At 40.1% G+C, this 14,197-nt stretch overlaps 1 protein-coding gene across 3 annotated transcripts in view; it reads right to left on the bottom strand.

The window, feature by feature from the left end:
- The window catches only part of ATP11B (ATPase phospholipid transporting 11B (putative)), a 456,703-nt gene that overhangs the window by 247,504 nt on the left and 195,002 nt on the right, over window positions 1-14,197 (bottom strand). For all 3 annotated transcript variants that reach the window (XM_069213099.1, XM_069213101.1, XM_069213100.1), the window contains exons 13-15: window positions 12,375-12,533; window positions 9,428-9,603; window positions 2,973-3,041 (exon numbers count right to left, since the gene is read on the bottom strand). In XM_069213099.1, the coding sequence (XP_069069200.1) occupies window positions 2,973-3,041; window positions 9,428-9,603; window positions 12,375-12,533 (404 nt within the window). The remainder of the gene's footprint in view (window positions 1-2,972; window positions 3,042-9,427; window positions 9,604-12,374; window positions 12,534-14,197) is intronic.

Below are 14,197 nucleotides of genomic sequence, written 5' to 3'. Positions count from 1 at the left end.
CTACAATGTAGAGAGAGCAGGAGAACAAAACAAAATGTAACTATATTGCAGATGTGGTATTTGAGGTATTGGTCAGATTCTTTGTTGCCTCCCGGATTTCTGTCTTTAAAGCATATACTAATAATGGATGGTCATAATACAGGGACCCAGAAAGGTGAACGCTAATAAGTATTTCTGTGTTATCTGGGGTTAGCTTAAGGTGGTGTCTTGCAATGCCTGGTTTACCTCAGGTAAACATTCATGTAGGCTAGGTTAGTTAGCGGAGGGTGTCCTCTGAGTCGACATCTGCATGGTTGCAGCAGATTAGAAGATCTAATCTATTAGAGGCAACTTGTTTGTACTGAAGGGTGGAACTAATTTGGGCCTTGTGGTATTGCACATAATACCTCCAATACCTTACAGCAAAATAGTATTACCTGTACAGTTTGCGATATGTTGGATACAGGGGCAGATAGGCAGCTCGACATTGTGGATCGGATGCAGTGGCTCACTACCTCAAATGCCACCAATACATTTAGGGGGTTATGTTCAATGTTTTGTTATTGTCTTCGATAAGCTATAGGGCAACCCATAAAAATACAGAGGCAGACTAGTTCCCCTTATGGGTCTGTGCCATATTTGAGCTGTGTGAGTGGACTGAAAATGTGGAACACCTGGCATTTGATGAATATATTATGTTGGAGAGACAGCTTTAGTTAGTAGGATTGTGCAGGTCGAGGACGAGTTTCTTGACTGAAGGCTGCATCATTGGAGTCTGGAACTGTTCATTTACCATGTTGCTCTGGAACAATGTGTTCAAGTACAGAAGAGAAGGAATGTAGAGGAGAAGATGCTGAAAATGTTTCTGGGAACTGAGTGATCAGAGTTGATTTTGCCCTTCTGGTTGTCTGATCAATTCTTGCAGATGAAGGTCAGACATTTGTAATTAATTAACGCAGACACATTTTCCAAGTGAGTTGTGTGGTTATAACCCAAGCAGGTCAAACCTCTTCAAAATATGATTGTTATTTTTAAAGCATTTGGTGTTCTAGTGGCAATTCCAGCAATGAAGGGGAAAGCAGAGCGCCCCCTGATTATGACGCCAAATTAAAGATATCATTTAGTATGTAAACTGTTGATTGAACGGACCCTCCGATCAGTTTTTTTTGTGCAGTGTTTTCAGGTTGTTAATCGGAGATCTTATAGTGGATATATAGGGAAAGTCAACCCAAATATTTATTCTCTCAAGACTGTAGTATGTTTGTGGTTCGTGATAATCTTGTAATCAGTCTGCAAACTTGTGGCCTATAACCTTAATTTGGAGATCAGTGGTAAGGAGAGGGCAGATGGTAGGTAGAAAGAGTTGATGGATTTGATATTTATGTGTTTCTGTTAGATGATCTGTGCAGCGTGGTATGCGGTAAGGTCAGTTTGAGAGAGGCACTTATTGTTTTGAGAGAGCCACTTACTTAAGTCAAGATTTGTAGTCAATGATTGAATGGGAGCATCAGTGGAGGATCCTTGGGGTGAGGCTGGGCTGTTTGTATTGGTGCTAAGACATCTGAGTAGTATGAGTGGAAGATCGTTGCCATTCTAGCTAGGCTCCTTGCTAGAGCATTTGAATTTAGGCCATTTACAAGATAGTTGTTAAATGTGTTTAGAGGTTTTCACTGTTTTCTTAGATTGGTTAGTGATGAAAGACTGGAAAGTGGAACTGTATTTTTAGGCCAAAGACAAGGCATTTTGGAGGAGTTGCTAGACTGCAGTCTTTTGCTAGGTAGGTTTTCAGGTGGTGGGTCCCTGTGTGACTGGTGTAAGGAAGGCAATGACATCTCTTTACTCTCATGGAAGTAACAGTATTTATTGTGACGTAAGGCTTTTATTAGTTACAAGGGGCATGAGAAGGCTATTTTCATAATTTGAGAAATAGTGAGAGATAGTACTCTGGTGAACGTGGACAAATCATATGAAAACCTGTCAGTTACTGCTGGAAAATAAACAATGGAAGCTATGTGGGAACTCAGCACTGATGTTCTTACATACTTCTCCATGTTGCATTCAGCACCCTCACCTATGCATGAGGCTCTGTCTAACTAAGCCCATCATTACCAATTTTCTGTCCCTGCCTTGAAATAGGTTTCACACCAAAACAATGGGTAAATTAACTTATCACTGTGGTCCAATCCCAACATTTAAAAGTCACTGATGGTACTAAAAAATACTAGTGCATGGATACATGGCAATAAATCAGGTATTCAATTATTTTTTGGGGGAGAAGAAGTGAAAAACGTTCAAGTCTAGAGATGTGCAGGTGAAGTTATTTTATGTGCGTATAAATATTTCCAAACACCAAAAAAAAGCCAAAAAAACACAAGCACAATCAATGTACACCAGGCACTGATGGCGGAAGGGATGTTCATGTGCAACTAAAATTCTTCACCTTAGTTCACTCTATGCATGTCATCCAGGATGTCTCATTAGTCATAACAAACATACACCCACAACACCTCCGTAGGCACAACTTGCGCAGTTTTGGCAATACAAACACAACAAAACATTTATGAAATCAATGGTATGTCTTAAGCCTCTAAGTTAAAAAAAAAATATATAACAAAAAATAACTATAAAAAGTATTCTAATTTCTTAACAATATAGATGAATTGCCAACAAATGAAATAGATAATTATTCTAAACAACATCAACACTGGCAAAGGTGTGCTGCAGACCATCAATTGCAGTTTTCACTCCCCCGTTAGTCGCTATTCTCTTGATGTTTAGATTAAAAAACATTTGCCAGAAAAAAATATATATGTGTTTTCTCTTTCAGCATCAACTGTCTCTTTTGAGTGGGTAGGTAGGTGGGCGGGCGGGGTTAGTATATGCTCCAAAAAGATTTATGCTGAAAAACCAAATAAACCTTAGGAACAGGAAAAACATTTGAAATTTATATTTACCCATGTCCCTTTGCAAAAGAGCAGGAAAATGGTGTTTACCTCTCAGGTTTTCCACGACATTTAATTTCCAATGTTTCTCCGTCTGTTCCAGTAAACGTGACACCCATCCTGCACAAAAAAAGGTAAATGACAAACATTATATAATGGTGTTTTGGCACCAGGTCAAAGAAAACAGATGAATATAGACAAAATGTATTTTTAAACTATTTAAGCACTTCTCATTGTATATGCGAAAACATATCTATGTAGTCCACAAATTCAGTAGGAAAGGGTTAAACTATGTAATCAATAATTGAAGCTCACACTGTTTCATGAAACATCTATCCTTTTTTATACTAGTGAATTAAAAGGGAAGCAATTTTGATTTTAAAGCGAAGGCAAGATATGAGGGAGATCTCATCTTTCAAAGTTAACATCTCTAAATTGATGTTATCAGTCGAAGTGGGAGGAAAATGATACTATCCTGTAACCATTGTGCAATTTGTTCTCCGTTATTTCCTCTGTTGTAAATTCATAAGTTGGGATATGCATTTCCTTATTCAGTGTTGGGCTCCGAAATCTCAAAGCTGTTTTACTAATCATTTATTTGAACGTTAACTGCGGGTGTTTCTGGAATCAGACCATGAGACGTTGCCCTTAAGCCACAATGGAGTCCAAAAACACTTCACCTTTAGACATATCATTGACCATCAAGCAAGTAGTTTATTTTTCAGGTATGTAGACTTCATATTTTGTCTCATTATTAATTGGACAGAGGAGTCTATTAAACGTGAATCTCCTCCTGATATAAGCAGCAAACCTATGGTTGCAATAAAGACATTTTATCCTTCTGAACCACAAATCAGTTGTGGAGTCACATACTGTGCATTAACCATAAATCAGTACTCTGCCCTGTCCCTACTGGGTAGGTAGATAAGGAATAAATGAGAACTGAAATTCGGTATTAAGACGGATCCATCACGCAAGTGCTCCCTGCCATACATCAGCAACCAAAAAAAATCTTCAGTTGCATTGACTATTCAATGGTCCTCGCTAGTCAGGCTCCTGAATACAAGATGAATGATGTTGAAGGGAATCTTACACCCACAACTTACATTTCCAAGAAGGCTTAGAGTTAGCATAGGAGGTTTCAGGTTTAGTATACTCAATCATGGCGTGTCCAAGGCCTAGGCATTTTTTTTTTTTTTTTTTTTAAATAACTAAAGCATTCCTTTTCCTCGGAATTGGACAATCACTTTACTAATGTACATATAGTTGTAATGGTATATTAATAACCCTTAAAATCAGCAGCAGAGCAAATTTGTTTTGCAAAACTTAAGTAGAAAACTACTACACACTCACAAATTTCCCCACTGTTCTGTGATTAAGACAATAGTTTTATTTGTCACGGAATTTGATAATTAAATTTATATTAAAAATATATCACTAGTTGTATATCAAATGTCTAACTCTTTAACTTCACATTATACCCTAGGGAATCATTATGCTGTTGAATATAAAAATATCTATTAAGACATATTAGAAAAGGAATAGGAAGTTATAAATATTTATTAGAGACCAGTTAATTTACAGTGATGGCATGTGGAGGCTAACTGCTTTATTATTTGATCTGTTTTTTGCCAGTAAACTATTTTAACTAGTTAAAATATTTCCAGTTAGTAAAGTAAAAACATGATTCAGTGGCCATCCCGAAAGCAGCTATATTTTTCAATATGTATTTTTCATGGTAAAATTCACAAATTAGCTTATAGGTAGTCATGGCTTACATCAAAGGTACATAATGATATCAAGTTAATAGAATCATGCACAACGCGCAAAAAAAATCCATATTGTTCTATCACATTACTAAAAAGGAAGAACATTTTCCAAAGATTTTGTCACACTGACATGTCAAACCCTGGTTAGTATTGAACATCTTCTGCTCAAATAAATATTTATGTCCCAAAATTCACCCGCTGTTGGAAACAGTTCATATTACAAATGCACTGACTCAAATCAACCAATCTTAATATATATCTGTCAAAAAAATATTTTCATCTATAACTCCCTCACAGTGGCAGCCAACGACAACATGGCAGACATTAAGGAACTAATTCACTGAATACAGAATAAAATACAACATTTCAGCAAAACTGGTTTGTATCACAGCAGATTTTTAGAAGTGCTGCATATAGAAATGAACCATATCAGCTGATTTCACTCGGTCAAATGTTTCAATTCGGGTTGGAAAAATAGGGATTTTCAATGGGTGAGACATCAGAAAAAGTGGGTTTTTACAGAACAAATATGGGGCGAGCATGTCACCAGTAGTACAGAGACTTTCATTCAAAACACACTATCAAATAAATAATTGAGCAAGTGCTGATTCTTCAAACCTTAGTTGCACGCCTATTCAAATACCACTCAATTCAGACCAAGCATTTAAATTCATCTCAAAATAAAATGATGGACGGAGTTTTGAAACTTTTCAAACACTCACCCCCAGTCATAGATCTGGGTATTCACTACCCTCACTGTTATTTGCTGACCTAACATCCCTCCATGCCCCTCTAATACACTACCACAAGAAAGACCTCAGACAAAGGCGGTCTTATCTGTAAGCAAGCACTGCATGACTGTAGAGCTTTTGGTGCTTGTGTCACAATAGGGCAGTTCTACCATACTTACCAGATGTTGTGTGCAAGATCATCTTCACCTGCTATCTCTTGCACAGCATAACATTGTGTCATGCATGCTATTCACATCAAATGCAACCCTACAGTCATTCAAAATCCAGGGCCCACAGCAGCGAGAGGACAAAATAATAAGAGGGCAATGTGAATTTCACAGTCAAGAGGTCTGCTAAAGTCCTCTGGAAAATGATCTGTTCCACTTGACCAGCTGTGACAACCTGACACTTTAATCAGGTGCTAGATTGGATCTAGAAACTTCTGAAATAGCTGTCTGGTGGCAATAGGGGGCGTTGACAAAGTCGATGTCCGTATTGGAGCCATAGTGATGTAACTGGATGGAACAAAGTGACCCACCCAGCGCACCGATGCATGTTCTACTCTTTTTTTCAACATCTTTCAAGAGGGGTCGGAAGAATTACGTCACTGCAGTGCAACAACTGATGACAGTTTTCTTCTGAACGGGGAGGTGGGAGGGTCAGTGAAGGCATGTATACAGAGTACATGCCAGAAAGATCACTACCAAAGGTAAGTAACTTTTTCTTACAATGGATACCTCTACATGAAGGTTCCTCACCCTTGAATAGATGTTCATTACACCTTTGAATCAATGTTCAATACTCCCCTAGGAGAAGAGTCTGAAGACAAATTAGACAAGAATAGCAGGACAGAACAGCTGACGTTACAGTCCCTTTTCACCTCAGAGTCCAAGCAATAATACCTGGCACAGGTGTGTAGGGAAGGCAGTGTTGCTGTTTTGCAAATGTCTGCCACCTGCCCTCCCTTGGTTAAAGCCACTGTAGAGGACTTAGCTCTGGTATAGTGAGCTTGAATTAGCTTGGGCGGTTACTTCATCAGAGTGCAAATGTTAATAAAAAAAGTTAATTCAGTGAGAGGGTTTTCTTTTGTGAAACATTTTGCCCTTCTTGCTGCCCGTGTAGCCAACAAGGAGCTGTGCTTTGTGGGTTTGTTGTGGAAATTCACTACACATTTGTAGTCCGACCTGTGCAGCCTCTCCCTCTTTTCCTCCATGATGGAGTGAGGGTATAGGTAAAAAGTAGGTACGGTAATGGACTGTCCCAGGTAAAAAGGAGGTCACAACCTTAGGAAGAAAAGTATATTTAGTTTAGAAAGAAACACAAAGAGGATGTAAGTCGGCAAGCCAACATTATGGCAACCAAAATGATTTTTTAAACATGTGAAGCCTCAACTACCAACTTCACAATGGGTGAAAGAACACAAAAATAAGAGGTTAGTCTCACTGTGGCATGATAAGTGAAACAAATCGGTGAATACACATCTGTCAAATCTTTCAAATATCTAAGCACACTGCGATGGTTGGTTTGCAGAACATAAAGAAGGCAGACAACGCCACCAGATACTCACACAGTGGCCAGTGCATAGCCTCAACAGGCCAACGTTGGTGCAAACCTTAGTATACTGGCTACCAACGCTACCAGAGGAAGACAGAAGTCCTTTTTGTGAACCAGGGAGTATCATGAATAGCACTTACTCATTTTCCTGCTCTGGCGACAACTCACTCTCTCTTTTATGCAACAGGATTGCCAACTTCAGTTGAAGGACCCACAAATGGTCTTGGGAAGCGTGGGTTGCCCGGGGATTGGAGGAAATGGGGTAGATGCTGGCAAACAGTAAGGTTGAGCATACCCTATTTTACCATCTGTAGGGCCCAGGGGTCTCCAGTAATGGCCGTCCCTGCCTGTAGGATGTCAGACACCCTTCCTCCCAATAGTATAACATGCTCCTTCACAATGTACACCTGCTTCCAAGTAGATGCTTAGGAATAGGAGGAGGAGAGGGCTGAATCTGCTGAGTGCACTCCTTACCCCTACCTTTGCACTGTCATACAAAGCAGTTTTGTTGTCAATGGTGACCAGTTGTATCCATCCCAAATGATATAAGAGCCTAGTAAACATGTAGCATTTAAGGATCATAAGGCCAAGCTTTCTACTGAAAAGACTACCCTACACCTTAAAATGTTCTTAAATTCCCTGTCTACTGGGTGGGTTGAAACAGCACCTACATTAAGCCTCAGTGTGGAGAAAGCTTGGACCAACAAGCACTCGAGAGGGGCACAATGGAAAAAAAGAAAGAAAGAAAGAAAGACTTCCACACTTTGGGCACTCTCCCGGAAAGAACTGTTGAAGCTTTTCTTTCTGGAGGAAGGTAATCCAAGTAGTAGGGAGTCTCAGCTTTAAACATTTTGGGCTCCTGCAGAACTAATCTGTTTCAGTTCCAGATAGGGCTGACAGAGAATGTCCTCTGCACATTATCACTAACATTGCCTCACATTACTTTTATTTATGTTGAAAAAAGTTATTTGGCCTTCAAAACACCTTAAATTTGAATGGCTGGTATAATGTGATTAACCTGTAATCTTTTACCATCTTTGTCCAATCCAACTGGAGTGCTTTAGTTGTACATACTGAAGGACACGAGCCCCAGAGTCAGGCATTTCACACCACATGCACCTGTTTTCAGCTTACTCATTTTAGTCTTGTAAAAATTTCAAAACAATTTCTCACATAAAGAATGTGCAGTATCCATTAGAACCCCATAAGAACTGAAGTACACAAGAGAGCTCTTTAATTGATAAATAATCGAGTATGATGTTTAAGGTGAAGGTGGTGTTGCAGAACAAGTTACTTACCTTGGTAACAAACTATGTGGAAGAGACATATTCTAGATGCAGATTCAATAAGGGTACTGCTCGAAGAAAAATCTCCGGATTCAGTCTGACACCTGAGGGAAATTCTAAGGTAAGGAATCTGCAACTAGAAGTCTCTATCAGATAGTAATGTGTGATATGCTCTGGGTGCTCCCGTCTGTTAAATACACATGCAGCACCACTGTACGTCACTTTCACCTTAAGTAGATTAACCTTAATTACAAGAACAAATATTTGGCAAATGTGCTGCCTCTAAGTCATAGTTTTGTTCACATGTCCACATCAGGCCCACCCACAGGGATTTATATGAAAACATTTTCTGCATCAAGAAAGACTGCCAGCAATGATTACCGTAAGTGATTATGCTGATTAGTAAAGATTGGCTATGTATAAAATATGCACAATTTACTATTTTAATGTTCCTTTTTTAAGGAAGTTATAACGTGTTAGGACATGGCCTAATGATTTTACAATATTATACAAGGAGCTGTAGAAATGCATTTATTTTTAAGAACATGTTAATGCTTACAAGCAGGATAGTTTGTTTACAACATTCTGGCTACCACGACATAAGTGCCTCCTATGCTTGCAATGCATCAAGAACTGTAGCTTTTTACATAATGTGTTCTACTAGGTATCATAGTGTCATGACGCTATATGGTTGGCCACACTTAATCAGAATAACACATCATAGTACCTTTTTATGATTGATAGCTTTCATGTACATTTTTGATACAGTTTTTAGACATCTGCAATAAAAAATGGTTGCAGTGGTTTTAGCTTTTTTTTTTTTGTTTTTTGTTTTTTTTACAAGCAACCACTAACTATTCTAAGGGTGTAAACATTTTCATTACAGCATCAACTATCGATCTAATTTGTGTTTTTTGAAGCACAAATTTAGCAACATTCATGAAACGTGGACTCTATTGATGAATAACATCTCTTCAAACTCACGAATGCCAAATTAACCCAGGCTCTTGAAGATCCCTATTATTTTATAAGTTGCCTAAGAAAATGTGCTAATTTTGCAGAAAGTAGAACACATGCAGAGTCCAACTATCCGATCTCGATCCTGTTTTTTAATGAAGTCCAACACTCATTTTGAAGGACACAATCACCAAACATTTAGTACCCACCTTCTAGAAGCTTCTATTAGGGACTTCTCATCTGGTGAGGAAGCATAGTATTCCAGTTGGGATATTATTCCATTTGCATTCCAGGGGCCATCTCCTAAACCATCGGTTACATCTTTACTGATATGAACTGTATGACACAATGACACAGCTTTCAGGAACAGCTCTTCTTTTAGACTCTAGTACAAAAAGAAACACAACATGACATGTCATTAGACCCTAATGTGGAATAAAAGTTTGAATTAAAATTAAAAACAAAAAAATATAGCCTAATTTAGACCAGAACATGTTGCCCTTTCTGGTTTCTTGTAATTACTGCATTTTTAGCCAATTAGTCCACAGTTGTGTACTTACATACACCTAGGATATCATTCATTTCCAGGAAAAGGATTGGATCATCTTTGATAGCAATCCCCAAACTGTAAGATGGTATGTGTGCCACTACTTTGTGCCCTGGTACAGCCCATTTAGCATTCATATCTCGAGAAATGTTATTTGCCCTATATAATGATGTGTGAGTAACCACAGGAATAAGGTACTATTGGTAGTCTCCTAAAAGAATGAAGAATGACTGTTAAATTAGTGACTATGGGCTTTATTTGGAGTTTGGGGGTTGGGATGCTCTGATCCTAATGTGATAGGCATCCCATCTTCTGTATTAGAAGTGTACTACAGCATATGGTACATATAACACAGTGGATGGCTAGCCTATCCGTTAAACTCTAAATCAGAGTATATGTGTGTAGCGTATTACTTATGTATTCAGCCCTCATACATTCAATTTATTGAAATCAATAAAAAAAATATATAATATAATTTAAACAAAAATGCAGACTGTTGGGATCGAAGCCTTCTGAATATTATGTTTAAGATATGCTGTCTTGCTGCTGCAAAATTCTGGACAGCAGTGAGTTTTTTCTCCCAGTAAAACAACCATATGGGCCCATTAGACACACTCCATTTTACTTTATTTTACAACATTAGAGCTAGACACAGATGTCAGAACACTCCAAGCATGTCCGCTTTTATACTCTTAACGCAGGTGGCGCCGGCAGCCCTGCATCTGCATGAGTATCAGCAGCCTAAGAGGCAGCTGGCATTCAATAAACAAACCGTCAAACTTGTAGAGGTCCACTTTTTTATTCCCTGTCATGGGGCAAGTTCGGGTTCATTCTACTGGTCAGAGCCTGAGCCACAAAGCACCCAGGAGTGTGCTGCTGTGTCAAGCGATGGCATCTGGTGATGCACAGACGGGTCTGAGCAGGGTCTGGCAGAGGTACCCAAGACTTTATCAGTCAGAGCCTAATTGAATGGGATTAGGGGTTGAGAAGTTGACCGGCTAGGCTGCAACATATCCTTCAGAACATCGATTTTAACTTTGAGTGTGAAGTTGAAGATCTAAACTCTTCGCCATCCTTTGCATAACCATAACAAAGAAGACACCCTCTTCTGTGACCAGGCTTGGAGGGAAAACTAGTCCAATGCTTGGGGAGTTATTCAGATCACTGGCATCTATCTTGGAGGTCCTCGTAACAGTTGTCCGATAGATAAAGCTGGGCAACCTCATCCCCTGCGACATAGCCTCCCATTGCCAGAGCCTGTGCTGAGTAACTCATGGCGGACATGAGTCCTACCAGAAAGTAGAGGCACTGTGTGGGAATCAGAAGGGTGGTAAAAAGGTGGTGGTTCAGATAAAAGAGCAAGAGACCTCAGATGGGCTGGCACTGTCAGACGACACTATGGGTTGGCCATCTGGTGGATGAAACGAGGGATCCAGGGAGGTAACCGGTACAGAAGTGGGGCTAAGGCCCTAACAGGAACAAACTAGCACCGAGGAAGGACCTGCCAGAAAAAGCCCTGAAGGAAGGCCTCTGCGTTACTTGGTGCCTGCAGGCAAGCTGGTAATGTGTCAAAAAACTGCGATATGGCTTCGTGAAAGACCTCTATTTGCTGCAGCATCATAGACAGCCCCGGAAATCCTGGTTTCCGCAGAATAAGGGTCGCAATCAACTTTAAAGGAGAGTGACTTCAGAAGCGCAACCTGGAGGTACGATGACAAATTCTTGGGAGATAAGAATGGCAAGACAGGGAAGAGACCTGCTTGGACCTCTTGAGATTCTTCTTGGATTTGCCTGAGTACTTAGAAAATGAAGAAGAGCGGTCTCTGAGTGACCTCAAGATCTGAAACTACATTTAGAACTCAACCGATACCGGTGTGGGGACTCTGGGTATTTCATTATCCAGTCTCGAATGGGCTTGGTGTGCACTTCAAGGCACAATACCTGCAAGACTTGAAATTGGGGTCCCACCACAGGCAAACCATACGTGAGCAGTCACAGACATTTGTTTGCAATATTACCCACAGGGTTTAAACCCTGCAGTTTTGGTAGGTGATATATTTCCCTTCCCTTCCACACTGAAATTTAGTATAAGTATTCTGTAGTAAGTGTCTCAATGTAGCTTCAGATCTGTTGTCATAGAAAGAAAGGAACAGATGTCAGAATGCAAATTTAGTGCCTATCTCAACCTAGGGAAGGCATATCCAGCAAATAATAAAGTTAATGCGGAGCCACTGTAGCCACCAACTGATGTGTAAAAGGTACTGCTGAACATATCTGAATGAGTATTCTATAGATGAGGACCATTAGAAACTCAATATCGAATCCATGAGTCCATCTTCAAAATAATAATAATAAAAAACTCTGAAATTCATAAGTAACAAGTTAGAAATAGGAAAGAGCATATCTGAAAGAACAAAGATAACGAAGAAAGACATTGAGCCTGATTCAGACCCCTGGGCATTCAACTGCCCTAATATGAAGGCAGTGTTAGACTTCTGGATAAAAGAGCATGTACTGGCTTATCCTTCAGGAATGCAATTTCTGTAGTGTAGCTGTAACGAATTAAGGAAGGAACAATCTGGTAATAATTGTAATAAAACAAATCTTACAAGGCTTGGGAGTGATCCATCTAGAAAGTCTTCTGTCACCCCTTCAGGAACAAGTCGACCACTGATCTCCTGGTATTTAATGCCATTAATGGAACATTCCCGAAATTGCATCTCATTTTCTGTCAAAGTGCCAGTTTTATCTGTAAACACGTACTCCACCTTCAAAGAGACATTTAAAAAAAAAAAAAAAAAAAAACACTGTATTGGACAAATTATCACTTTAAACAAAAACAAACAATACCACAGTTTAGACCTTTAGAATTTTTTTTTAATAAGACTGGCCCATAAACGAATCTTTGTTCATCTTCTTATACCAGGACTGCGAGCAATCTGTCTTAATTCACTGATCCAAAGGTACAGTAAAAATTTTTTTTTAAAAAATGCCCATATATGTTCTGCTCTATATCAACCAATCAATCAGATTATTTATAAAGAGCACTACTCACCCGTGAGGGTCTCAAGGCGCCAGGGCTGGGTGAAAGGGGGGTGGGGGGTGCGAGGAGGGGGTTTTGCTACTGCTCGAACAGCCATGTCTTGAGATGTCTCCTGAAGGTAAGTAGGTCCTGTGTCTGACGCAAGTGGGTGGGAAGTGTGTTCCCCGTGTTGGCGACGAGGTGTGAGAACGATCTGCCACCGGTGGTCATTCTGTGGATGTGTGGGACGGTGGCCAGGGCAAGGTTGGCGGAGCGAAGCAGTCAGGTCCAGGCAGCTGTTCTTCATCCATTCGGCGATGGCCTTCATTCCTTTGTGGAGGTTGGTCTTTGCGATGGCGGGGTCCTTGGTGAGGTGAGAATTAGCTGGGTGTCATCGGCGTATGAGACTATGTTGAGGTTGTGAGATCAGGCAATGTTAGCGAGCTGAGCCATGTAGACATTAAAGAGGGTTGGGCTGAGGGAAGATCCCTGAGGTACGCCGCAGATGATTTTGGTGGCTTCAGAGCGGAATGGAGAGAGGCAGACTGAGTTCTGCTGGTGAGGAAGGAGGTGATCCAGTCCAGAGCTCTGTCGCAGATTCCTGCCTCGTTGAGACGTGTGCCTAGGGTGTGGTGGCAGACTGTGACGAAAGCAGCTGAGAGATCTAAAAGGATGAGGGCTGCAGCTTCGATGACGTCAAGTATGGTCCTGATATCGTTGGTGGTGGCGATGAGGGCGGTTTCGGTGATGTGGTTGCTGCGGAATCCGGACTGGAATGGGTCCGGAGTGTTATTTTCCTCGAGGAAACAGGTCAGTTGTTTGTTGACAATTTTTCTCTATGATGTTTGCCGGGAAGGGGAGCAGGGAAAAGGGATGTCTGTTAGTAGTACCAAACGACAACGATCCATCCGGTAACAATTATTTTCATTAATCATTCATTTCAAATAACCAAACACTTGTTGCTCAAAGATAGTATAGTGTACAGCATAGACATAAATAACATTCCCAATCTCTTCTTTGTTATTACTTCTATACAAAATATCTTATTCAATATTTACACAAAAACCATCAGAGATCCTCCCCTCATATATACAAAGAAGGACAAAAAAGGTGTCAAAAGAAAAAAGTGCTCGTGATTTAGAATCATAGAAACCAAGAAAAAAATCACTCACATATCCATTATCATCCACAGTTTTAAAATATAGCCTGTTGGTAAACCATTCTTGTCAATGAATCAACCCTTATTTACATCTGGATATAACTCCCCATTTTAGTCCTTCATGTAGTTTCCAATTAAGGAAAAAGCAAACCAATCCTGGCCCACAAAATTATCCCGTCTGAATTTTTGAGGGGAGGATCTCTGATGGTCCCCCAACCGACTCTTGCGGAAGCCAGCATTGCTCACGCAAG

The sequence above is a fragment of the Pleurodeles waltl genome, chromosome 11 (assembly GCF_031143425.1).
Source record: "Pleurodeles waltl isolate 20211129_DDA chromosome 11, aPleWal1.hap1.20221129, whole genome shotgun sequence".
In the NCBI taxonomy this organism is placed as follows: domain Eukaryota; kingdom Metazoa; phylum Chordata; class Amphibia; order Caudata; family Salamandridae; genus Pleurodeles; species Pleurodeles waltl.
Note: the sequence above shows the minus strand (reverse complement) of the source record. Positions and strands in the feature narration are given on the sequence as shown.